Source organism: Diplodia corticola, assembly GCF_001883845.1.
Source record: "Diplodia corticola strain CBS 112549 chromosome Unknown scaffold66, whole genome shotgun sequence".
NCBI classification, from domain to species: domain Eukaryota; kingdom Fungi; phylum Ascomycota; class Dothideomycetes; order Botryosphaeriales; family Botryosphaeriaceae; genus Diplodia; species Diplodia corticola.
The window spans coordinates 126,786-151,285 of record NW_017971545.1 but is presented as its reverse complement, the minus strand read 5'-3'; the positions used below and the strand labels follow the sequence as shown (position 1 = coordinate 151,285).

Genomic DNA, 24,500 nt, shown 5'->3' with positions numbered 1-24,500 from the left:
ACCCGGACCCTGTCAACTGCATATCAAGGCATTGAAGATGAGCTGGTCTGAAACTTTTCTAATGTCCCTGTTGCTTGTGCTTCTTCAAAGCATCCACTACAGCTTGTGCAACGCTCAAAAGCTTTTGTTCCTCATGTCTTCTCCCTAGAATCTGGATTGATGCAGGGGCTCCGTGATACAAGTCAGGATCGTCTACAAAAAGTCAGTTTTACTGTCATGCGACGGCCGCACAAGTTGGATTCCTGGAGGAGGGTGACGTACAGGCCTGCCAATTTTCCCTGTCTTTCTCGGTCATTGGCGAATAGTTCTTGTCGAATTTATCCAAATCCTTGTCCGCATTGGTGACCGGGATGATGATGGCGGCATAGTCGAGCGTATTGGCGATAGTCGCGTAGTCTGCGTGCATAACCACCACGTTACTCGATCTGGCTACAAGACGCTTTTGGAAGACGTACCATAATGAATCCACTTTCCGGGAATGACTGCTGCGTGCGGTGCAGCTGGCAAGATGACTGCATCAACGGGACGGCCTGAATAGTCTTCAGCCACTTGGTTGTTACGGGCCCGAGGAAGTATGACGCTCACCCGTGTCTGTGTCTGGCGACGTCGATTCCCAGTAGCTCTGGTACCTTTCGCGATACTTCTTCAGCCGCAATGTGTTGTTGTAAAACTCGAGAAGTGGCGTCGGCGGCGCTGGCTCATCCCCAAACTCTGGTTGGAGCTCGGGGATTAAAGGCTCACCAGACAACTTCAACTGCTCGAAGACATCTGCGCCCCCGTCGGCGTCCATGAACGAAGACTCCAAGATATGTTAGCGGCTCTTGAACTTTGCTGTTTCGGTGAAATTCAGCTCCTTACATGAATAGCAGCAGATTCGTTGTGGGCGGGCGGACTCCAAGGAACCGTCTGTAGTATCAGTGAGCATGCGTGAATTGAATCTCATTCCGAACGGCTACCTTGTGACCCGAGTTCTCTATGGCTTCTTTGACCATCCGAAGAGCTCGTGCAATCGGCGGATGAGGTGCGACGACTCCATCGTTCTCAAAGAAACCAAATGAAATTTTGGCAAAGGTTTCATCTTCGGCAGCCCACGGCATTCTCAAAACTTCGGGGTCATGGAGCCAGGGACTCGTAGCCAGCAACGATCGAAAAGTCAAACGGAGACTTGAGATTGAATCTCCCATTATCCCAACAACTGAAGGAATTATCGCCTGGCCTGGGGACTTGATCTGGTGTTAACATACTCAAGAGTTATAGCCTGCTTTTATGATGGAGACTCACGCTGTTTGCCGTATCTTTGTACGATATTCGGCCATGTGAAGGCTTGATGCTGTAGATACCATTAAAGGCAGCGGGTATAGAGACTGATCCGCCTATTTTTGCGTAGATTAGCAACAATTCACCGCTGTTCTCTGAAAAGGTGGTATTTATCTGGGGCACTTGCCAATGTCGGTTCCAAATCCTATGGTTGTGCCTCTCAGCGCTAGAAGTGCACCCTGGCCTGCAAAACCCTTGTCAGAGCGGTATCAATAGCTATGCAGGATAGGAAAATACCCCCAGAAGAGCCTCCACAGGATAAGGTTTGTTTGACCGGGTTCCAGGTGTATCCGATGATGTTGTTGTTCGTCTCCGCATACTACGAGAACAATCAGCAGTGAGATGGGCCATTTGGCTTGTCATAGCGTACCCAAAGCGTCTGTACCAGACTTGTCTTGATGTACGGGATAGTTAGCGTTACCAAAAATATTCCGATGTAAACAGTGAATCACCTTGACGATTGGAACTGCCCCCAGCTCAACCAATTCCCTTACGAGCTCGCTTTCTACCTTGCCTTCTTTCCCAGTGTCGGTATGGCCCTCAAATGTACCTATCCATCCTACGTATGCCATGCTGGTTTCGGCATCTTTGACATGGAATTGATCCTTCATGCTAACCGGAAGGCCGTGCAACGGACCAATTACTTCGCCATGTTCCTCCAAGTACCGGTCGAGGTCATCCGCCTTCTTCAGAGCGGAGCTGAACATAATCTCCAACAGGTTGTTGTTCTAAGGCTTCTCAGAGTCAGAGTTCATGACAATTGAAGAACAGTTCCCACTAACAAGCTGGTGGGCAAAGGCGCTTCTCTTGCAGAATGAGCGAACCACTTGGACTGCGGTAAAGGTGCGATTGCGGACGCTTTCCAGTATCTGGGAGCTATCCAGTCCGGTAATGTGTCGGGTTTCTGGATCCAGGAGCCTTTCAAGGAAGCCATCCGTGAGCGTACATCGTTCCCGTCCTTCATCCAAGTCGGACTGCGACAAGATCCATTCCCGAGGGATCTTGTCCAGAATCGCGCGTCTCTTGTTACTCGCAATGTCTTGCCAAGCCGGATTTTGGGCGTGGTCCATGGCAAATTGCGCACTGGGGTCCTCGATCTGGAATGCAGTCCACAGCCCACAGAAGAGGAAGACTGTGATGAAGACTATATAGATGAAACGGGTGTTTGTGGGCATGGTTGCAGTCGAACGGGGGGGTTTGGAAGCACACGAAGCCATCTGCGGGATAAGGGAGCGTTTTGGATACCTTATTTTTGACCCACGGAGCTGGTGACGCCAACGGAGATTGTATTACATGCTGGGGCCTTGGGCTGGCATAGAATTGGAAACTTGGCGTGTCACTGCATGATGATGTTTTTGTGTTTGACGTGGCAGCCAATCGGCGAACACCTTCAGATATGGACCGGTGTGCAGGGGATATAATCCGCTAGTCCACATCCAGCGCAACATCATGGGAATTCGATGAAACTTGTGCTGCAATCTCACGGCCAATAGCGTACGAGGTAGCAACACACCGGTCGCTTGAAATCTCCGCACCGATTAGCTGAAGATTTTGGACCAATCAGGACGAGGATTCAAAGTAGGATAGAGCCGAGCCAATCACTACTTCTAAACAGTGAACACCGGAGAAGCCTGGTTTTATATCTGGATTGCCGGTGCCTTTGAACAGATGGGCTGATTTGCTATGCCGAAAAATACGTCCCCAGTGGCCTTTAGTTATTTGTTGCCCTATTCAGCCTCACAGTTGTTCAATAACGGGGCTTTGTGAAGAATACACATGTTTTCCTCTTGTTGGCTCATGGGCCAGCCACGAAAGGCACCAGCTCCTTCAGTGCTACATCAGAAAAGGATCAGAAAATGGTTATTCATTAGTAGAACAGCAGGCCTCCATCTGTCTGAGTCAGACTGGCATCCGCGCCAGATTTAAATCCAAGCGGTGCCAAGTAGACAGGCTCTATCTTCGTTCCTCTTTACATCAAAACGGCACTACTGACAAAATATTGGTGCTATTACTCTACATATCAACAGCCCTTTACTTGAAGTATTCAGGTTGATGACGATTATAATGACACCGTTCAAAGGCGACATACTGACTCAATAGCGCTCATGGAAAACCCGGAATCTCCCTCCGGCGCTGTAAGACTGGCTTGTCCGTTTTTGAAGAGGAATCCTCTCAGGCCACCGAAAGCAGCATCGTGTTATTTTCCGGGGTTCAGTTCCATAGCTCGGTTGAAGTAAGTGATATATCCGACCCTTGATGGCGGGATTTGAGATTCTGATATCCATCACAGGGAGCACATCTACAGAGAGCACAGTGCGCCAAATCGCTGTGGTCGCTGTTTCCAGAAATTCGGGAAAAAGGCTGCCCTCCACGAACACCTGAGAGAGAACCGGAGATGTGAGAAGCGTCAAGAAGACCCGGAACTCCAGATCATCACCGACGACCAAGAAGCTTCGTTGCGGTCCAAGAAAAGGTCCAGAGGCCTTGATTCCGAGGAAGACAAATGGCAACGGGTGTTCCTCATCCTTTTCCCAGAGGCCCATGAGGCGAGCATACCGGACCCTTGTAGGTGCAATCCTCAAAATTGTGTTGCATGCTGGCCTGATAGTGTTTCAGACTGCCAATACCCACAGCCGTTACCAGAATCCCAGCTTTTATCACGCTTCCAACAGTTCAGCAGAGACAGACTGCCTCTGCTTCTGGATCGTGAGCTCGAACTGGCCACACAAGGTTCTCCCGGAGGTTTGGCGGACCTCACAAACGCGCAGGTCCTAGAAGCCGTTCGTGTATCCCAAGAGAAGTTGTTCACCCTGTTCGGCCGGAATGGCAATTCATCTTCCATCGACGAAGACAGCCCAGGGTTTCCAGTGCCGACTTTGCAGCACAATGCTGAACAAGGTCCGCTTCATCAGCCACCCGCTGCCACGGTACCGGGTACGATGTTGACGAGCTCAGAAGGTGTGCCTGGGGCCGATGCTCTCTCCGCTGAAGCCCTTGAAAGTGCCATATCGACATATCAGAACGCTCATGGCTTCAACCAGAACAATGGCCATGAGAACTGGGTTGTTCCAGACCATGTCCTTGACTGCGATTCTCATTCACCTGGAGAAAGCGCGTTTGGATGGGAAGACTATGCGCAGTATTTCGGAGAAGGTTGGGGTTGTTGAAGAAAGGATGTTTGTATTTGGGTTGAATCGAGTCATTCCATCAATGATACTTCTTTCCCTAGTACCGTGTAGAGTGTGCAAGTGCTTCGTTAAGTATGATATGGCCCGGTGGATGTTGGCTTCTTTGATGCGAACGTGTGAACTGACCGAGCTCCCGAAGATAATGGGCTACTTACATGCGCCAATCGATTGACCAACGAGTCTTTAAATAACGTCAAAACACTAATCTGTGGAAGTGCAGTGCATACCACTTGAATTTCCAATCTCCAACCATACTCCGGTGGTGGGGGATGAAGGGATTCTATTGATGCTATCGATAGTAGTGACGGCCGAGGCGGGGAGGGTTGTGGTGACTGGTTGGCAGTCTTTGGTGGAGGTGGGTGATGGCTAGGATGGTGGTGGTGTGGGTGGCGCTGTTAATGATTGATGATTTACCGAAGATGTTGCAGGTCAGACTGTTCGGGTGCGGGTGCTCGTGCTCGTGAGTCTCTGGCGCAGGTGTAGGAATCTAACTTACTTTCCGTAATGCCATTTCTCGTATGTAAACAGCAGGAGGGCGACTGGAAAGGAAGACTGCAAAGCTGCGGACTGGACGCCGGACCCAGTCAAACCCAACACGAGATCCAATCTGTATGTCCTTTCCCTACATCAACACATTCCCTGCGCAGAATCTTCACTCGTCAACTCTTGTGAAAACCATCATCTCGTCCCCCATCCTCGGCTCCAGGCCCAAGAACAGCCGTTCGACCTTTCCACTGACGCCCACGTCGAAGCGAGCCTTGAGCGGCATTTCATCGTCGAACAGCCCGTTGGGAAAGTCCTTTGTGGCACCCAGCCAGGCCATGAAGAACTCACCCGACACGTGCTCCAAGCACATGGTGTAGGGCCAGAGTCTATCAGCGACAGACGCGTGGAGGTGCCTACCGCGGATCCCGTCATAGCCCCCATATCCGGCGCCGGCAGACCCGCCACCCTCCTCATCATCATCGACAGTCGCATTCCCCCCATGCCCGTCCTCCACAGCAAACGTAACCCTCCCATACCCGTCATTCGCAAACGTCCCCGCATACCGCTCCAACGGCAACACCAACGGCAACCACCCCCCCTCTCCTCCCTCCCCCTCCCCCTCTCCCTCCCGCGGCCTCTCCGGCGCCCCCGGAAACAACGTCTCCCTCGCCCGCGCCCTCCCCTCCCTCAGCTTCGCCACCCTCCCATCAATCACCCCGACAGCATCCCACCTCTCGTCCGCGGCCGTCCCCGCCAGCCCCTCCACCAGCCTCACCAGCACCCGCTCCGCCGCCCACCCCCCCTTCACCTCCGTGTTCGCCATGACCGCCACCCCCCACCCGGCCTCGGGCACGTACGCCATCTCGGCCGCGTACCCCGTCACCGCGCCGCCGTGCGCATACACCCGCAGCCCCCCCACCCGATACGTCTGCAGCGTCCACCCCAGCCCGTACAGCTCGGGCCCCACCCACGGCGCGTTCTTCCCGCTCCCACCGCGCTCCTCGTCGTCCTCATCGTCCCCCGGATCGACGACGACGCTCCGCGCCGCCTTGCGCAGCTGCCGGAAGCCGTCGGGCCCGGCGAAGAAGTTGGGCCGGCGGCGCAGCAGGGCGCGCAGGTACTTTGCGTAGTCGGCGACGGAGGAGAGGACGTTGCCGGCGCCGGTGAGGGCGGGGGAGTCGGGGAGGTGGGGTTCGCGGACGAAGGAGGCGGAGGCGTTGTGCCAGTAGTACGGGGCGGACAGGTGGTGCCGGGCGGTGGGGTGGGCGCGGGCGGCGGCGAGGGAGGCGAAGGTGTTTGTCATGGCGAGGGGCCGCCAGATGCGGGAGGTGACGAACTCGGCCCAGGTGGTGGAGGTGAGGGACTCGAGGACGTGGGCGAGGGCGGTGTACATCATGTTGCAGTACTGCCAGGTGGTGCGGAGGTCGGCGGTGAGGGGCAGGTGGCGGAGGTTGCGGACGTGGTGGCGGAGGGTGGTGGTGGCGGCGGCGGGGAGGGCGAGGTCGTGGCGCGGCATGCCGGTGCGGTGGGTGAGGAGGTCTTCGAGCGTGGCTTTGGAGGTGGCGTAGGGGTCGGGCAGGACGAAGTCGGCGCGGATGAGGCTGGAGACGGGCGTGGTGAGGTCGAGGTTGGGCGGCAGCGGGCTGGAGGGGAGGCGGCTGTCGTCGATGAGGAGGAGGATGGCGGCCGCGGTGAAGGATTTGGTCGTCGAGCCGACGTAGTAGAGCGTGTCGGGCGTGGCGTCGACGTCGGGGAGGATTGCTTTGCCGTAGCCCTGCGGGTTTGGTTTTTCTCTCGGTCAGTCCGGTCCTGGTGCACCGAGGAAGCACGGAAAGGAAGAAGAAGAAGAAGAAGCAACACGCCTCACCTTTGCGAAGGTAGCATCGCCGTGCACGACGGCCACGGATAGACCGGGCACGTGCCAATGGGCCAGCGTCTCCTCCACCATGCGGTCAAAGTCCTCGTCGAACGGGTCCTGGACGACGTACTTGTCCCTCACCCAGTCGCCCCAGCCATCGTCGTCACCGACGCCTTCGCGACCATCAACTGGCCGGCCATCCGTCTCAAAGACGGGCTCTTGCTGCTGCCGCTGCCCGAATAGCCGTGCTGCTCTGTCGACGACTGGTGGTGCGAGGCAGCGGCCCAATAGCGGTAGGCAGGAGAAGACGAATGCTTTGCTCGGTAGATGCATCGTGGAAGGGCAGTGAGACGGAGAAAGAAAAGAGAGAAAAGGCAGAAACACGGTTGATTGAGGAAATGAAGCGAGGTGGCCGAGGAACACAGATATGTGTGAACCGACGATATATCCCTGCACGGCAGCACCGATCCCGGTCGATGTCTTTTAGTCCGGAAACTTAAGCGTTGCCTTTTGTTCGATCCAATTCGGGATTCTACCACGCCTGTCAGGGCAACAATAAGACGAATCCCCCGCTGCGTTGTCAAATCGACCCCACTTACGTGCTGGATGAGGGGGAGGGACAGCCGGACCGAGAGCATCAAACGATGAACGAGTAAGCTGCACGCCGGCGTCACGACATCATCCTACACCTCGCTTATCACTCGTTTGCCTGCAGGGCGTCGTCCAACCAATCCCCTTCCGTCGCTAAGCTGTTGCCTGATCAATGCGTGAGGACGGAGATATGCGACGGGGAGTGTACAGAAAGATGATAGCGGTCCTCGGCCCGATGGGAAAGTTTAGAGAAGAAACGATGAAGAGTGGAGGGAAGAGGAGGAGGAGGAGATGAGGAGCAGAGAAAGCGGTGACGGGCTGGGCGGGCCCAACCAAGCTTGAATCTACAACGAGGTAGTCTGTCTCGGTGATCGTCAACCTAATTCCCCTCCCCACCCAGCCACAATCGTCACTTCTCACTTCCTGAAGGATGCTGGGATGAGCGAACCCCACCTCGCCCCATCTCTCATGCATGCGATAAAAGTCGAAAAGAAAGGAAACGGCCATTCGACAACACCCATCAAACACTCGTTCCCACCAATGGTACTCTTTCCTCAGTTATTAATAACCCGGGCTATAACAGTTCATACCAGCCAAGCGCACGCTGACCACCATCCTGCAAGAAGTCTGTTTGTTCAAATGTAGTAGTCGTAGTAGTAGTAGAAGTAGTAGTGACAGTCCTCTCAACAAGCTTTCCTTTCTATCTCCCGTTTTTCACAACAGCAACACAGCACAGAAGACACAACACAGACACAAAGACATACACACAAGCCCATCAACGGAACCTGCATAGCTGCAAACCATACTTGCAACACCCATGCACACAGACAAACACACATTATCGATCACAGCAAAAAGTGAAGGGGAGGAAAGATAGAAGAAGAAGAAGAAGAGAAAGGGCGCAAGAGACAAAAAGGGTGGTCCCGAGAAACATCGCAACAGACACGCACAGGAAGGAGCCGGTACAAATAAATGGAAATCAGCCGTATGCGCCTTTTTGTCACGGGAGAACAGAAAAACACCTGTGTAATAACGTGATGTTTGGGCCAGTCAGTCAGTCATCCCAGCCAGCCAGGCCGTCGCCACCGCCATGCAAAATCCCCTTCCCCCCCTCCAACCCAGTATTGAGTGCCCCGTATGTGTGTAGCTTAGGATGAATTTTTTGACGTCGTTGAAAAGCGGAAAAAAAAAAATAAAAAGAAGCAAGTTCGAGGTAATAGAAAGACCCGGCGGGCGTAGGGGGAAAAATAAATAGTAATGGAAGGAGGAGAGGGACTCCCCCATTCAAAGTGAAGGGACGTGAAGAATCCTCCATGAACTCCAGATAGGCACCCCATGCCTCGCATGAAAATCCTCCACTCAAAACCAACGCGAACACAATTGTATTCCGGCAAAGACGGTCGGTAGAAATTCTGTTCAGGGCCGCCCAAGCAGAACTTTCCGCGCGCTCCCAACGGCGGATAGCGCGTCCTCCCTGGTTCAGTGGCCCCGGGGACAAAAAACCCAGCAATTGGAAAAAACCACTTTCCAGACAGATCCGCTTTCTTTGGCCCCCCCTCCCCACCCCCACCATCACCCTCCTAATTCGTCTTCTTGGGCAAGCCCAGCTTCCGCCTCTCCGCGACGTCGCCCTCGGCGAGCCACTGGCTCGCCTTGACGAGCTGGATGACGTTGATGATCTGCTTGCCGAACATGACGGGGAACGAGACGGCGGCGAGGACCCACGGCACGGTGCTGTCCATCTTGTTGGCGCGCGCCATCTCCATGGCGCCCGCCGACCACGGGCTCGTGAAGAGGACCGACGGCTTGGGCGCGGCGGGCGAGCCCGGCGCGAGGCTCGACGGCTCCGGCTGCAGCAGCGACGGCGTGAGCAGCGGCGACGAGAAGGAGAGGAGGTACAGCGCGATGAAGAAGAGCTCGTTGAGCGCGCAGAAGACGAACAATACTATCTGCAACGTTTGTTCCGTCAGCAATTAGGTTCCCTGGATAGGGGTTTTGTGTGGTGGGGGAGGGAGGGAGGGAGGGGCAAAGCTTTGGAAAAAAAAAAGGGTCCCCGACTCACATTGTTCGAGTAGTACATCTTCATGATCCAGCCTTTGCTCTCGTCCATCTTCTTGTGGCTCTGGCCCGCGCCGCCCATGCTCAGCGTCGCGTACATGTGCATGTAATGGCTCGCCAGATCGAGGCTGATCAGGCCCTGGAAGACGATGGACCAGCGCGGGAAGGCCGACGCCAGAAACACCAGCAGGCACGCCGTCGTGCACCGGTCCGTCACCATGTCCAGCACGGCGCCGAACTTGGTCGACTGGTTGAAGCGGCGCGCCGCCAGCCCGTCCAGCGCGTCGAGGAGGCATGAGATGCTGTAGAGCAGCGAGCACGTCCGCGGGTGCAGCGGCATGTAGTAGAGAGACGCGACGGCGAGGACGATGCGGGAGTAGCCTGGTTTTTCCGCCAAAAGTCGTCAGCGGCAATCCTTGTTCCCAGTCGTCGTGAGGCGGGAGGCTGCGGGAATGGAAGAGCTTACCAATTTGGTTGGGAATGAACATGAAGATGTTTTCCACCTCGTCCGGCTGGCTGGCGCCATCAGACTTGAGCCCGCCGTTGCCGTTGGCGAGCGGCTTCTCCGTCGTCGAGGACATTGTGCAGGGTGTGTCGCGCGAGCGCGGGGCAGCTATGTGCGTCGGGACGAGTAAAGGACGGCGGGAGTCCGAGCTTCGCAGGCGTCAATCGAGCGAGTCGTGCAGGCTGGTCGGGGATGGCGGAGCGCGTTGTGCAAGCGTGTTATTTTTTTGTCGGATGACAGCTTTCAGCTCGCGGCGGGCTGGTGGGACGTGGGCAGGTTGAGGGCGCTGTGTTGCGAAATGCCCGTTCGGGCCGGAGGAAGGACGGGGCGAAGGGCCGGGAGGATATGGCGCAGGCGGATGATGGGCTGGTGTGGGCTGGAGCGGCGCGTTCTATCGCTCGGGGATGGTGTGGAAAATGGTGGTCGATAAGGCCGATAACGCGCCCCTTGGGTCTTAGCTCGCAGGGCTGACCAGGCAGCTGTCTCGGGAGGTGGCGAGCGCGGAGCACGCGGAATTGGTGGGCAAGGATGCGTGCGAGCCGGCAAGGACGATGCGAGGGAGCAGCAGCGTCGCGAGACCTGGGATGACACGAGGAGAGTGCTGACGAGGGCGCGCTGGTGGAAAGGGATTGCCAATGATGTGAAATTACCAGCCTGACGGTCCCGTAGCATCCGACTTCCGTAACGCAAGCCGTACACAGTACGTACCGTACGCCCTCACACGCCCCGGCTGCGCTCGCCTAAACACCCGCTGCTGCCTCTCTCCTCCCGCACCCGAAACCCCCGTGCGCCGAGCATGAACGCAGCCCTAGCTTGAAGATCGTGATGCCCGCCGCCGACCCGGCCAATTTGCTTCTGCCGCCCGACTCCGCCGCCGCCCCCCCTTGGCAAGTGTTGCGAGCGACCTTCGGCCGAGTTGGTAAGCTGTTTTTTCGCGTCCGACTATCATTGCAACATCGGGTATGTAATGTACAGCAGGAGAGGAACCGCAATCCTCGCCCGAACCAACAATGGAACCAAACGACAGCGACCGTGACTTGTACATACACGTCGTGCGCTGTGACCCCAGCGTCACGACCACGTCCAACCGAAAGAAGAAGACTCCACCCCTCCGCCAATCTCACCTTCCCACCCGTTTTGGTATATCCTTTTGGCAAAAACAAAAAAGAAAAGGGCGCCAGTCAATCCCAGCATTATACAGACGTCATCGCGAAGCGGTAATCGCGCCCTGCACCCCCTTGGTCGAGGGTCGGCGGTCCCCCTTGTGTCTCCCCGTCAGCGTTATGAAACTCAGTTGCCCAGCTGCCAGCAGGGTGCCCCACCTGTATCCTGGCTTGCCGGCGGGAAGTCGAACTCCCCGTTGAAGCTGCCGAACGGATCTTCCGAGATCTCGGGGAACGTGTCCCACATCATCTCGTCCCAGAAGCCCGACAGCGATCCGAGACTCGACGAGCCGCCCTGGCCACCCATCTCGGGAGGCGGCCACACCCCCATGCCGATGCCCGAAATGCCGCTCATGTTCGGGAACGCTTGCTGCCCGCCCACCAACCCGGGCGGGAACGGCTGGTTGGGGTTGACGGCCATTACCGGGTTGCTCGGGCTGCGCTGTTGCCGCTGCTGCTCCTGAAGCTGTTGTTGTTGATGCTGCTGGTGCTGCTGGTGCTGGTGCTGGTGTTGCTGCTGTTGTTGTTGTTGCTGGTGTTGCTGCTGCTGTTGTGATGGCGACTGAGCATTGTCGCCGAACTGGTGGAAGTTCTGCCCCTCATTCGCCTGCGCACTCGCTGCACGCTGTTGCTCCCACAACTGCTGCCGCTGTCTCATCTGCTCCTCCAGGTGTTCTTGGTTGACCTTGCTGGCTTCGGCCAGCCTCGCAATGGCCTCTCTGCTCTTCTTTGCTGCTACGCTGTACCTTTCCATCCGGTCGAAAAAGGAGAGCGCCATTTCAATCTGGCTGCGCCACTTGGCAACCTCGTCGGGGTTGCTGATATCGGAGAACAGGCTTATTAGCGGGACCATGCAAGCCTGAAAGCAGAACCAGACCGCGTTCCAGCCCGAGATGAGATCTGGCGTGCACTCTTTGCTGATGTCTTCAATGTTTTGGGCAGCGATGACTCGGCATTTCCCAACTGCAACCTTCTCCTCGGCGCTGAGGGCGGCAAAGGGGACACGTTTGAGAGCAGTGCTCAGCAGAAACGGCCTGTGTAGCACAACACGAAGGTTCTCGTACCGCCACTTCATCACCGATCGTGGGACACGGAGACACTCCGGGCACGGTTCATTGGTCGCCAAGATAGAGGGTAAGTTGTTCTGCCAATTGACGAGGTCGGTGTCAATCTGAACCAGGTCTTCGTACTTGAGCAGCGGCGATGTGGCGAGTGTGTCCTGGATCCTCGAAGCGATTTTGCAGAACTCGATGTTGTAGATCAAGGGGAGCACTCGCAAGTCTTGGCCGTTCCCAGGACTCGACGATGGCTACGGCGTTGCTCGTTAGTGGCTAGTCAGTCAGTGTTCGGGATAAACTCACGTCTTCCAGGATCTTCCCAGGTGGCAGCACGGTGACTGCAGAACTGATGCGGCCTAGTGATGGCCTGCTTGTAGTCGTAGATGCCCAAACATCCAAGCAAAAGAGGCTCCACCAAGTGCGCCGTCGGGTTTCGGCGATCTGGATGTCCGTCCGTGACTTGGACAAGCCATTGATCTTCGGGTTCGGAGAAGCAGGGCTGGAATATTCCCGATGCAGGCCTAGGCCGGTGGCCATACGCAGCGCAGCGCCCATCAAGCAGCTCGCTTCGTTGGGGCGGTTCAGATAGTGCATGTAATACCCAGTCATGATCCCGAGGGCCTGAAGAACCTCGAGGTTCCCACTCCCATAAGTTTCCAGACTGAGGTGCTTGCGCGCTCTCGTGAAGAAAATGTAGTGAGCTTCGTTGTCCGCCGTAGATGATGCGAGCGAGCCCAGCGCGAACACCATGTTGAGCAGAGCGAGCCAGGGTGGATCCCATCTCTGCTGCCGAATGTAGGCTGCTCGGAACTTGGACTCCTCGACCATGGGGAAGAACGGATGCACTCGTTCGAAATAGTTGTCAATGAGGTCCAGGCCGGTCTCAACGTTTGGGAGGGCATTGGGGTTGGGGTCTCGAAGCTCGGGCGGGGGCGTGCCACTGCGGCTTGGCAGCGCGGTCTCGGTCTGCTTGTAGTTGATGTAGGACTTCGCGACGGGGGCAGTCCGCACGATGACCTTGAGGGCTGCCGTCATGGAGGAGACGCCGACGTAGGAGGACGGTCTGTCCACCGACAGCGACAGGCCGTTGACATCGTCGGAGATGCCCTGGATCTTGATCTGATGCTTCCTGGCCTCGTCCCACTCTGGGTTTTCATCAGGAGCGGCCTCCAGCGCCGCTTCCAGACTCTCGGGACCATCCGAGTCATGCGTGGGCTCCGAAGCGGACTTGGGGATGGATGCGGCCGGTGAGGCTGCGGAAGGGGCCGGAAGCGTGAGGGCCATGTTGAGAAGCTCCTCTCGTGGCGTTGAACTGAGGGCCTCGAGGTCCTTCCCGGGGAACAGTCGTCCCAACACCAGTCTCTGCTGGTCGATCTGGCTCTGCAGCTTTTCGACAAGCCTAACGACTTGTGAGTAGGGCTGCCCGTGTCTGTAGCGGCTGCTTCATGGGACCAGGGCAGAGCCTGCAGGCCTCTTCAAACTTACTTGCGTGACGGCACAACCCGCTGGGCAGGCTTCGAGTAGCTGCACAGCTCCGGGTGCTGGTACCACAGGCACTGGCCACATGGCTGGGTCCCGTCACAGCGGATCTTGCGGCGGCGGCACTCGACGCAGGCGTTGGTGGTGGAGATGCGGCGTGAGTTTTGGCGCGAGGGCTTTGCGCCGTCCCCGGCGGCGGCGTCTGCGGAGCCCGGCAGGGCCGCGGCGCTCTGGAAGGTGTGGAACATTCAGAGCAGCAGAGCGCCCGTGCTCCTTGAGGTCAAGGGCGCGTGCGGCGAAGGATGAGAGAGCGGAGGGGTGCGGCTAGCTCAGAGACAGGGCCGGCATCACTGGATGTTAAAGAGGCGGCGGGTGGTGGGGAGGCCTGAAGAGGTATGATGCAGGCAGTGAGGTCACAGTCGGGGACCGGGCCGGTAGCGTCGAGCTCCTGGTGCGAAAAGGAGCGGCGAGGATCGGATAAAGAGGGCGCGTGTGGCTATTTGGGGCGGGGTGCGGGCAAATAAACGCAGCAGGAGGCTCTCTGGGGAGCGTAGCAGCCGGGGTGCGGTTGAGCAGATCGGCGCCACGGCGTGGCATATGTCGAAAGAAAGCATCGACGGGAAGACCCCAGGTTTCCAGAGGCGGCAGGGGAGTCCCCCGCAGCGCTCTGGCACTCTGGCAGCATGGCCGCAGGACGCTGCATGGGCACGACCCGAGGCTCTGTAACTGGCGTGCCGCAGCGGGCCTCCGCGCGCGGCCACTGGCTGATAGGTGGGATTTGGGCAAGCGAGGCCCTGGCCGCACGCACACCACCACCGCGACGCGCTGGCGGCGGGGTCTCTCACGACGGCCGGCGCCCCCAAACCCTCCTGCTGCCCGGCCACGCGCGCGGCGCCCTGCTGTCACGGCGAGCGCGAAATGAGGGCGGATGCATCGGCGTGAAATTGTAGGACGCACTTAATCTGGCAATTTCCATGCCCTGTCCAATTCGCCCTGTCTCCGCCCAGCCCAAGAACACCCGCCCGCCGCCAAGCCGGCACATGGCGCCAGTTGCCAGGCCCTTCAGCCCTCCCGCCCGCAGGCGGCCCACACCAGCCCACACCAGCCCACAGCCTATCGTGACTGCTCCCTGCACGCCCTGCGCCCTGCCTGCGCTGCTTCGCCGTCAGGCCATGAGCACGCCACGCCCCGCAGCTTCGCGCTGCTCACTGCTGCTACTGCTGCCCGAGATACCTCCACCGCAGCGGCGCCGCCTGCGCCCCCAGCCCGCGCACCGTCAGCACCTGCTCGTCGCCCGGCACCACGTCGATGGCGCTGTCGTCGACGAGCACGCCCTCGCGCTCCTCGAACACCAGGCCCTTGGTCGGGCGCGCCGCCGTCACTCGGATGCTGCTGCCGTCCTGCACCACCGAAACGCCACGATCGTCGAAATCCAGGTACTTGAGCGGCTGCGGCCAGTCAACATCCCGGGACACGACCTGCCCGTCGAGCCAGATGCGGGCCGCCAGAACGTGCGGCTCCTCGCGCACGTTATCGATGGTGCCGGAAAGCAGGTCCGTGGTGCCGTTAGCGACGACTGTGACGTCCTTCTTCACCACCGCCTCCTTGATCTCCGACCCTGTCGCGACTGAGATGAAGCGCAATTCAACCGTCGCCCTGACCGCCGCCGTCCTGCTGCTCGACACCCAGAGCTCCCACTCGCTCGTCTTCGCCGGCCGCGCGTGCACCACGCTCCAGTCGTGGTGCGCCCGCTTGACCGCGACCGCGATCGGCGCGAGAACCCTGCGCATCGCATAGTACGCCGGCTTCTTGCGCAGGAAGTAGTCTACTATCGACCACGACGTCACCGGCCAGCAGTCATTGAGCTGCCACACCAGCGCCCCGCCGCAGAAGCGCTTCTGGCCCCATTGCCGGCGCCAGCCGCGGTACCCGAACATCAACGCTTCGGCCTGCGACAGCTGGGTCAGGTGAATAAAGCCCTATGCACCGTTAGCCATGCAAGGCCCTGCGCTATTGCCCCAACGCTCGCCAAGACCCACCTCGAGATCCGTGACCGTGCGGAAGTTCTCGACCAGGTAAGTCGCGATGCGGCGCTCATGCCCGTCCGCCTTGTTGTGGAAATCAATCATGTGCGATTGCGGGAAGAGCTGCGACCTGTCTGTGACGTAGTACTTGATGGTGTCGATGTGCGGGAATGCCTCCATGCCGAATTCACTGTTGAAACGGCCCCCCAGCGTGTCAAAGATCTGATACTTTTCCTGCGTGCCGTGCCAGACTGGGGACGCGTTAGCGGGTACTCCGTTTTTAGCCATGGTCGGCCACGTATAGCCGCCGCCACCTACCATTCCACTGATGCATGTCGCCGACTGTAGTATTGGAGCTGATGAGCCCATCGCCCCACGGCGATCCGGGGTGGTAGGGGACGTGCGGGCTCTCCGCAGCCACGGCCTCTGGCAGGATCTGTAAAATTAGACGGTGTTAGAAGGGCGCTTAAGATCGACAACAGCACAATGCACAGCCGTCTCCATTCTCACCTTCTCGTAAATGTATCTCGCGGGAAAATCCGTCTGGAGCCAGCTCTCCGGGTCCTTGTCGCTGTAGTCGTACGTCAGGCCAAACTGTTCCTGGACCTGATAATCCTCATTATTGCCCGCATAGATCACGATGGATGCATGGTGTCGAATCCGGCGAAGGTTGGAAACAGCCTCATGCCGGATCGACTCCCGCATCTCCGGGAAGGCAGGGTAATTTCCGCAGCCAAACATGAAGTCTTGCCACACCAAGACGCCTATTTCGTCGCAGACGTCGTAGAAGTCATCCGCCTCCCAGATCCCGCCGCCCCAAACGCGAATCATTACCTGATGCCCATCGACCATCATGTCCAGCCACTTGCGGTATTTTTCTCGGGTGATGCGCGGCGTGAAGCTGTCGGCCGGGATCCAGTCAGAGCCGCCGCAGAACACGTCGACATCGTTGATGCGGAAGAAGAACGTCTTGCCGATCTCGTCGGGCTCCTGGATAAGTTCGGCTTTGCGGAAACCGACCCGGCGCCCGAGCGTGTGCAGGTCGACGCTGTCGGCGGAGAGGGTTGCGGAGACGTCGTATAAAGGCTGCGCCCCGTAGCCATGGGGGTACCAAAGCTCGGCTGCGTCCACTCGAAACTCTGCCTTTGCCTGCCCGTCGCCGTCGACCTCGGTTGATGCTTTGAAGGCGACCTTGCCCGCCAGCTGTCCTGCGAAAGCCACCGTCCTGCCAGCGGCACCGTCGACGCTAGCGGTGATGGTACCGGTTACAGCCTTCAGCCCGTCCTCGACCTTGTAGTCGACGCGGAGGTCCGCGATTTTGGCCTCGTACGTCTCCAGTCGGACGGCTTTCCACGGGCCGCAGGTGATGAGCACCGGGCCCCAGTCCCAACCACTGGGTCAGGTCAGCAATAGATCCTTTCGACGCTCTTTGGTCCAATCGTTGACGAAAAACAAAAAGAGGCCCGCTCGCTTACAAGTGGTACTGCGCCTTCCTCACTGCCAACCTCGCCATGTCGGCGTTGAACCCCACCCACTTGTGCTCCGGGTGCGCATCCTTGACCCGCTTGGCCTCTGCGAGCGCCGGCTTGAAGTCGATCTCCACGGTGTTGTCTGGCCCCGGCTTCAGGCGCTGCGTCACGTCCACCCGGTGCGGGATGAACATGTTGTCGCTCTCGAGGATGGTCTCGCCGTTGAGCCTGACCGTGGCATACGTGTCCAGCCCGTCAAACGCCAGGACCGCCACGGCGCCGGCGGGCGTGGGAGCGACATCGGGGAGGGTCGTCTTGTAGGACCACGGCTTCTCGCCCACCCACTCGACATCGATCTCGTTGAAGCCCAAAAACGGGTCCGGGATTCTGGTTGGAGGGTTGGTAAGCCGGGTATACAGGATGATGATGATGACGATGATGAGGGGCGGCTTTGCCAGAGATCTGCGGGCAAATGGGCGTACTTGTTGTTGGCGATCAGATCCAGGTGCACATTCGTGGGCACAGAAGCGACTGGCAGCCATGCGTCATCTGACGCATCGGTCTGCTTAAAGGACCAGCCAGCGGTCAATTGATGCACGGTAAGAGGCTGCGGCGCCATTTGCGGTAGAGAGCTCGGCGGCTAACGAGAGAATGTACAGTCAGTTTGCCGTTGGTGCTGCCTTCGTCTTGCACCCCGCTGCTCGGCCTCAAGGCGCTGTGAGAGAACAGCAGAAGCGCTGGCAGCAGCTCCAGCTCTTATGATGGCGAGCTGAGACGTCCGAGTCGCATTCTAGTCGGTTTGGACACGGCACGAGGGAGCGCCGGAGGGCGAGTTGCCGCATTCGAGGGCGAGGCCAAGGTCCAGCCGCGGATTATCCACTGAGGAGGCGCGTCGAGCTGTTGGAGGTGTTGCGTCCGTGTCGAAAGCGGCATGGCGGCCGTGGGGCAGAAGGCGCGCCCGGCTCCGCAGTGGACCTGCCCTCACCTTTGGCCGGCTTGTTCTCAGCGCGGAGCCGTCGACCTGTATCGACATACCGCCCGGCATGCCTGCTCCGTGCCTGGAAGCGGCCACGCGGAGCGCGCCTGGCGAAGCCACGAAGCGTTGCCGCGCATAAGCTTTGATCGGCCGACGAGTCTCGCGAGCTTTGCGGGGTCCCTGGGTCCCTGGGTCCCTGGGCTGGCCGGCCACGAGGTCGCCTTGCGGAAGCCCCGCTCCACAACGAACAGCGGCATTAATTGCGTGCGTAACCGGGGCACGCCGCCACGCCCTGTTGAAACGTTTCAGACAACACCGAGCCAAGTGCCTGGCACGCAGTCACGGCCAATTGGGACGCTTGGACGAAGTAAAACAGGCCGAGTGTGCAGCCTGGATTCGCGGGGAAAACCGCTCTAACGGGAAAATACAGGGTATCTAGACTCTCAAATCTGTAGCCGATCCAATCCACCACCAACTGTTTACACAAGGCGCCAGGCCTATGGAAGCAAATCATGCCGAACATGCAACGTAAATCTCCGGTGGTGCGGGGCTGTTCTAGCGCGCAACTGCAGCCATCATGCCGTTAGAAGAAGCATGTGAAGAGGATAGTGTTCATGGTCAACGCGAGCAACAGACCCAGAGCTCCGTGCATGTTATGCGGCACGTGTCCGGACGACTGCTTCGCGTTCGAGTAGGTGGGATCGCTGGCCAAGATGTTGGTCGACCGACCACCGGGGCAAAAGACGACCTCAAACCCGGCGCCAATCGGAATGATGAAAGTAGAAGTTTGATCATCAAACGCTGCAACAGTGCGTCAGTGCTGGTTCCTTTTCTTGCGCCTGGGGACCGGCTGTTGCTTACCATAGCTGTAGGCATCCGGGCAGACTTTCTTGGCAGCGTGCGAGTACTCTCCCGCCGAGCAAGTGCTTGGGGAGTCGTACTTGCCGACACAGCAGTCCGACGGCTTGTTCCACTTCGAACAAGCAGAGTAGCAAGGACTGAATGCCGGGCGCTGAATGTTATCGTCCGGATATGGGTAGACGCCGTCGCCAGGTTTGCTTGGCGGGTTCACTTGCAGAACCCAAGGACACCACCTCGTTGCCTGAGCCTCCGTGACCTGGGTGTCGAAAGGCAACGGATACGAACTGTTGGTGCCAAGGAAGGTCTGAGATCCGTCGGTGTAGGGGTTGAAAGTCGAGGCTGCAAGCTGGGTAGCCGAGCCTTCGCATGACGGATTCGTCGAGTTTTGCGGGATTCCCTCCAAAGCAGCGGTTCCAGAAGGGTACATGACGATGCCCATGGGAAGATTGTAGCCATCCACAAGCGAGATGTCGTAGTAGGTCTGGCCGTCGCCGCCATCCAATGTGAATTCGGCCAAACTCACGGGATTCAGGCCCTACTCAACGTTCATTAGTCGCATGGCCGGGCAGCAGCATTTTCGAGATCGTACAGAAACCGTGCACTCAACCTGGCCATTGCAGTCGCCAGTGCCGCAGGCAGTGGGACCATCCGCAGGAAAGCTACAATTGGTGCGTCCCCAGACTCTGCCTTGCCAATTTGCCGAAACAGTCTGGTTCACTTGACCGCCTGTCTTCAGTTCGAAGCCCGTCTTTGCCGGGCCCGTTCCTTCTTGAGTGATAAACGCGGGATATATGGTGTCGGGACATTTGTTCGTAACAATGAGCGGCTTGGTTCCAGCGGAGGCTCGGCGGACATGGTCGGGCAGCTCGCGCTTCATGTGATGTATGGCGGCAGAGGAGGGCAGTTGGGCGAGCAGCGAGAGATAAAGCGCACAGGCGACGCCGTGCGAGGTCGAGGATCTCATGGCGACGGCGGCAGCGGAGGAATGAAGGCAGGGAGTAGGGTGACAGAATGGTTGCTCAGGGAATACCGGCGGGATTATTGGAGGGCACAACGGCAAGATTCAGCGAATATAAAGGCTGGCAGCAGCAAGCTTGCAGCGGCAAGAGCAAGCTGCTGGGTCCAAAGCAGGAAACACCAACTTGGCACGAGCGTCGGAACGCTGATTGTGCACCGTTCCAGCCGGCTGTACACCAATGGCCGGGCGTGGCGCGCCACATCATAGCCGACAAAGGAACGATACCAGCAGTAATGAATCGCGCGTCAAGCGTGGCGAGGAGCAGGGCAGCGGCCAAGGGAGAGAGCACCTCGCACCAGGCGTGGGAACAGCATTCTGAGCACGGGGCGCCGGGTGGTGACGTAGCGCCAGATGAAACAGCAGGGCCCAGCGCCTGTCGATTGGCTGTCCCGCGTCGCGCGCGTAACGCCGGGGAAGGCCGCTTCGAGCCAGCGAGGTCGAGGTCTTCGAGAAGGCGGCGCTGTGCTGTCCGCAAGCGTGTGCTGGCGCTGGCACCCCACCGTGCGGCGAGGTGTGGAGAGAGTCGAGAGAGTTGGCAAACGAGAAGGCGAGAGCGATGGCGCAGGCGGAGGCAGAGGCTCGCTGGCCGGCGACTGCGTGACTGCCTGCCTCGGAGGCCGGGCCCGTGCTCCGCGAGCGGTGCGCTGCCTAGAGCACGCCGTCCCCTCCCTTTGCCGCCGCATCGCTTCCCACCATCCACTCCAGTAGAGCGCTTCGAATCTCTGCAGACGCCCGCCATGGACAATTTGGACATCCGTCTCCACATTGTGCTCCCCTCGCAGCTGGAGAAGTACCCAGGTGCGTCTCCGCCCCACGCCCGGTCCCCGCGTGCCGGGCGCTTCTGACCCCGAGCCAACCAGCAAAGCAACACGCCCGTCGAGTCGCCGGCTTTCTCGGCATCGAGAAGGGCTTGATCTACCTTCCCGGCGCCCCGACTGCCTATCTGGAGGACAGTGATCAGAGTGTCTCCTTCAGGCAGCGCCGCTATTTTTACTACCTCTCCGGGTAAGCCGCCGTTCGGTCTATTTTCGTCCCGTGTCGTTTGCATGCAAACCGAGCGTCAGGCTCGTGCCACGTGCCAGATTCATGTGTACGCTGCTCCGCGAAAGCGACTTCAAGTAACGCGGCCGCAGCGTCGACGAGGCTGATTGTCACTTGACCTATGACATCCGCTCCGACTTCCTTACGCTATACGTCCCATCGCCTGGGAGCCCCCGCAAGGTCTACTACAATGGCCGTGGCTCGACCCCAGAGGAAGCCCTGGAAAAGTACGACATTGATGCTGCCGATTACTCGTTCGCCGTGCCCGGCTATGTGGAGTTCTGGATGGCACAGAATCCGGGCGATGTCTACATCCTGCATCCTGACCAGGCCGTCGTGCCCGGCCACGACAAATCCCCGCGCGTCAACTACACCAAGCTTCAAGTCGCCATCGACGCCGCACGCGTGCGCAAGGACCAGCACGAGATCAAGCTCATCCGTAAAGCCAACGAGATCAGCGCCAAGGCCCATGAGAGTGTGCTCAGAAACATCCACTCGTTGAGGAGTGAGGCCCAGGTCGAAGCCACCTTTCTTGACACCTGTGTAGCAGCTGATGCTAAGCACCAAGCTTATGAGATCATTGCCGCATCCGGGAAAAATGCCGCCACACTTCACTACGTCAAGAATGATGAGCCCATCGAAGACCGCCAGGCCATGTGTCTCGATGCCGGTTGCGAGTGGCAGTGTTATGCAAGTGACGTGACGAGGACTTTCCCCATCGGCCGCATGTGGTCGACCACCGAGGCCAAGGAAATCTACGATCTCGTATTGGCTATGCAAACTGAGTGCATCGATGCTATCCGACCGGGCATAAGATATTTGGACATCCATTATTTGGCCCACCAAATCCTTATTGAGGGCCTTCTAGACCTCGGCATCTTCCACAACGGAACCCCGCAGGAAATCTTTGATGCTGGAACATCATTGGCATTCCTCCCTCATGGACTGGGCCACCATCTCGGGCTCGAAGTTCACGATGTGTCTGATGTGCCGTTGATGGCAGCCACTGAAAATGTGAGCTCTGTCGTCGATCCAGAAATGTGCAAAGCTCTCCTCCACCCGGATCATCCAGCTCTTGAAGAGGGCATGGTTGTCACCGTCGAACCAGGAATGTCAGTACTCTTTTCAGCCTTTCTTGCAGTGTTGTAGCTCATCATCTACGCAGTTACTTCAACGACTACGCCTTGAATGCGGTCTATCTCTCGAATCCAATCCACTCCAAGTACATCAACAAAGAAGTCCTCTTCCGCTACGCTCATGTTGGCGGTGTGCGCATTGAAGATGACATTCTTGTTACGGATTATGGGTATGAAAATCTCACGACTGCGCCGAAGGGAGAGGAAATGATCCGCATCCTTCAGGAAGGCTTCACAGAGTGTATGGATCGTTTTACGTTTTCGCTGCGGTCACTGCATCGATCAGACATAATGAGTCAAAGACAGGATGTCCTCGAAACTGATATCACGAATCCTTTTAAGAGAAAGGGTATCGAAAGCCGGACCCAGGACGTCAGTGCAGGTCCTCCCGACACCGTTCGGAATTCGCCAGAATCGACAACAATAAGCCATGTTGTTGAGCTCGAAGGAAGCCAAGCGGGCCCTCAGACCCCCAGACGGAGCCGACCGGCGAGTCTTTCGGCCGCCCCCGCTTCCTTCGAGGCTTATGGCTGGCCACTCCATGAAGATGCAGTTGCAGCCGAACTCTCAAGCGAAACGGAGAGAAACCCCGAGTCACAAATGCTAGGGGACAACCAAGCCAGTCATTGGCGGAAGGTCCCCTCAGCCCTCGCCCGCATGGCTTCGACTCAATCGCTATCCAATCGCTCGTTGCCGGAGTACTCTCCATCTCAAATGTTTCAACGCCCACGACAAGCGCCGGTTCCTCCTCAAAAACTTCCCGAACTACCTGCAAAACCACTCGCCTACCGTCAGAGCATGCCCATAATCGATCCAGGTTATCAAACTGGCAGAGACTCGCCCAGTAGGTCATCTTGTGCCCTAGCAAGTGTCGGACCGAGACCTGGACCCACACGTTCTTCTACCGAACGGCATCCGTACAAGGCGCAATTCAGGATGTCGGAGAGCAACCTCCCGGAAATACTTGGCGATTTTGGCTGTAATGGGTCACGGAATGAGGGAGATGGACGCCTGGCGCACCGTGAAACGATGGCTGTTTGCGGGCAGGATTTTCAGCAAGAATATCAGCATGGGTGTCAGTCCGATCAGCCCCCCTTCGGAATGCGCGAGCCGGCAATGCAGCATAGGCGGCAGCAACAGGCTTCAGCACATGGCTTGCAGGACTACCATACACAACTCGAGCTGCTGGAACAGCAGCAGGACAAGCAAATGCAACACGCTTCAGGCTATGAGTTGCACGACTACGAGATGCAACTCAAGCTACTGGAGCAACAGAACAGGCGCCGCCTCAGTATTGCTCGGGAAGAGCAGCGTGAGCGTGCGGCAAGATGGTTCGACAGGACCAGACAGCCGGCACTGATGATGGCCCAGCTACCGTCATCTTCACCGAGCTTGAACCACACGGCCGGGTCTCATATGAAGTATTGAGAAGGGGCATCAATTTGTTGAGATCTCCCCTCCTTTCGCTCCTTTCTGAGCCGGCTCGGGATATTCCTTCTTTTGCCTGCTCGTGTCTAAAAGATGAGGGACGGATGAAGCCACTCTTGAATACATGGTTGATGGGATCTGAGAACGGGTGCGCAAGATTGACGGACACTTACGTTGGTTGGGACAATTGTTCTGGCTGGAGACGACGACAAAGTTAAGCGGGATGTGCAGTGCATTTGTGCCCTGGAGACTCGGATCCTAAATGCTACCTCATAGCGCTGACACCGTATCGCACGATGATAGGTAGTATTTTCTTCTATTTCAACGACTGTCTTCCGTTTTACAAATGGTGATCCAATCTCACGTCTGCTTGGGTCAAGAACGACGGTGGTGATGAAGTAATGAGAGCGCGTATTCCCAGAAATTAATAACTGTACCGATACGGCGGGAGATCCTCAGCCAGCAATCCCTGTCTTCGGAGCTTATAAGTATGTACCTGCATCCAAACTTGATCTTGAAGGATCAAACTCGTCTAAGTCTTTTCGCCCCCAACTGTGCCCCCGCCTCAGCCACCACGGACACTCGTGTTCCTCCTTGATCAATTTGGTGGCGTAGAATTCCGCTTACGCGTCTGCTGCACAGAACACTTCATGGGAGCAGGCTCACGGCCGTGGCTAAGGGACATGGATTTGGCGGCCGCCCCAGCGCGCAACCAAGGGGCTCCGACAGCCCCACGTGGATAGACTACATCCGGTGTAGCGTCTCGCGATTCGAGCCTTCTACCTGGATGCTAGTGAAGCTTTGGTCGACGTAGGGCTGCGAACTGGTTTATTTTCGTGGCCGA

At 57.9% G+C, this 24,500-nt stretch overlaps 8 protein-coding genes across 8 annotated transcripts; 2 read left to right on the top strand and 6 right to left on the bottom strand.

The window, feature by feature from the left end:
- Positions 1 to 58: 58 nt before the first annotated feature.
- On the bottom strand, positions 59 to 2,492 carry BKCO1_6600046 (general amidase; the record flags this gene model as incomplete). Its single annotated transcript, XM_020278306.1, has 12 exons — positions 59 to 192; positions 262 to 396; positions 456 to 530; positions 586 to 799; positions 859 to 906; positions 957 to 1,223; positions 1,282 to 1,373; positions 1,445 to 1,501; positions 1,555 to 1,636; positions 1,688 to 1,711; positions 1,770 to 2,045; positions 2,100 to 2,492. 12 exons carry the CDS (start codon positions 2,490 to 2,492, stop codon positions 59 to 61), a joined length of 1,797 nt encoding a protein of 598 aa, XP_020126393.1.
- Positions 2,493 to 3,422: 930 nt separating this feature from the next.
- Positions 3,423 to 4,484, top strand: BKCO1_6600045 (uncharacterized protein; the record flags this gene model as incomplete). The annotated part of the gene is made up of 3 exons (XM_020278305.1): positions 3,423 to 3,550; positions 3,608 to 3,882; positions 3,934 to 4,484. 3 exons carry the CDS (start codon positions 3,423 to 3,425, stop codon positions 4,482 to 4,484), a joined length of 954 nt encoding a protein of 317 aa, XP_020126394.1.
- Positions 4,485 to 5,157: 673 nt separating this feature from the next.
- On the bottom strand, positions 5,158 to 7,182 carry BKCO1_6600044 (penicillin-binding protein; the record flags this gene model as incomplete). Its single annotated transcript, XM_020278304.1, has 2 exons — positions 5,158 to 6,765; positions 6,859 to 7,182. 2 exons carry the CDS (start codon positions 7,180 to 7,182, stop codon positions 5,158 to 5,160), a joined length of 1,932 nt encoding a protein of 643 aa, XP_020126397.1.
- Positions 7,183 to 9,020: 1,838 nt separating this feature from the next.
- On the bottom strand, positions 9,021 to 10,079 carry BKCO1_6600043 (cdp-diacylglycerol-inositol 3-phosphatidyltransferase pis; the record flags this gene model as incomplete). Its single annotated transcript, XM_020278303.1, has 3 exons — positions 9,021 to 9,389; positions 9,503 to 9,879; positions 9,965 to 10,079. The coding sequence occupies 3 exons, from the start codon at positions 10,077 to 10,079 to the stop codon at positions 9,021 to 9,023; spliced, it is 861 nt and encodes a 286-aa protein (XP_020126395.1).
- Positions 10,080 to 11,293: 1,214 nt separating this feature from the next.
- Positions 11,294 to 13,951, bottom strand: BKCO1_6600042 (fungal specific transcription factor domain-containing protein; the record flags this gene model as incomplete). The annotated part of the gene is made up of 3 exons (XM_020278302.1): positions 11,294 to 12,475; positions 12,528 to 13,623; positions 13,710 to 13,951. The coding sequence occupies 3 exons, from the start codon at positions 13,949 to 13,951 to the stop codon at positions 11,294 to 11,296; spliced, it is 2,520 nt and encodes an 839-aa protein (XP_020126396.1).
- Positions 13,952 to 14,917: 966 nt separating this feature from the next.
- BKCO1_6600041 (glycoside hydrolase family 2 protein) lies at positions 14,918 to 17,815 on the bottom strand (the record flags this gene model as incomplete). Its single annotated transcript, XM_020278301.1, has 6 exons — positions 14,918 to 15,682; positions 15,743 to 15,978; positions 16,046 to 16,163; positions 16,238 to 17,120; positions 17,203 to 17,583; positions 17,679 to 17,815. 6 exons carry the CDS (start codon positions 17,813 to 17,815, stop codon positions 14,918 to 14,920), a joined length of 2,520 nt encoding a protein of 839 aa, XP_020126398.1.
- Positions 17,816 to 18,755: 940 nt separating this feature from the next.
- Positions 18,756 to 19,997, bottom strand: BKCO1_6600040 (thaumatin family protein; the record flags this gene model as incomplete). Its single annotated transcript, XM_020278300.1, has 3 exons — positions 18,756 to 18,973; positions 19,034 to 19,568; positions 19,623 to 19,997. 3 exons carry the CDS (start codon positions 19,995 to 19,997, stop codon positions 18,756 to 18,758), a joined length of 1,128 nt encoding a protein of 375 aa, XP_020126399.1.
- A 791-nt stretch (positions 19,998 to 20,788) lies between these two features.
- On the top strand, positions 20,789 to 23,656 carry BKCO1_6600039 (peptidase d; the record flags this gene model as incomplete). The annotated part of the gene is made up of 4 exons (XM_020278298.1): positions 20,789 to 20,849; positions 20,912 to 21,056; positions 21,185 to 22,204; positions 22,258 to 23,656. The coding sequence occupies 4 exons, from the start codon at positions 20,789 to 20,791 to the stop codon at positions 23,654 to 23,656; spliced, it is 2,625 nt and encodes an 874-aa protein (XP_020126356.1).
- Positions 23,657 to 24,500: the final 844 nt, after the last annotated feature.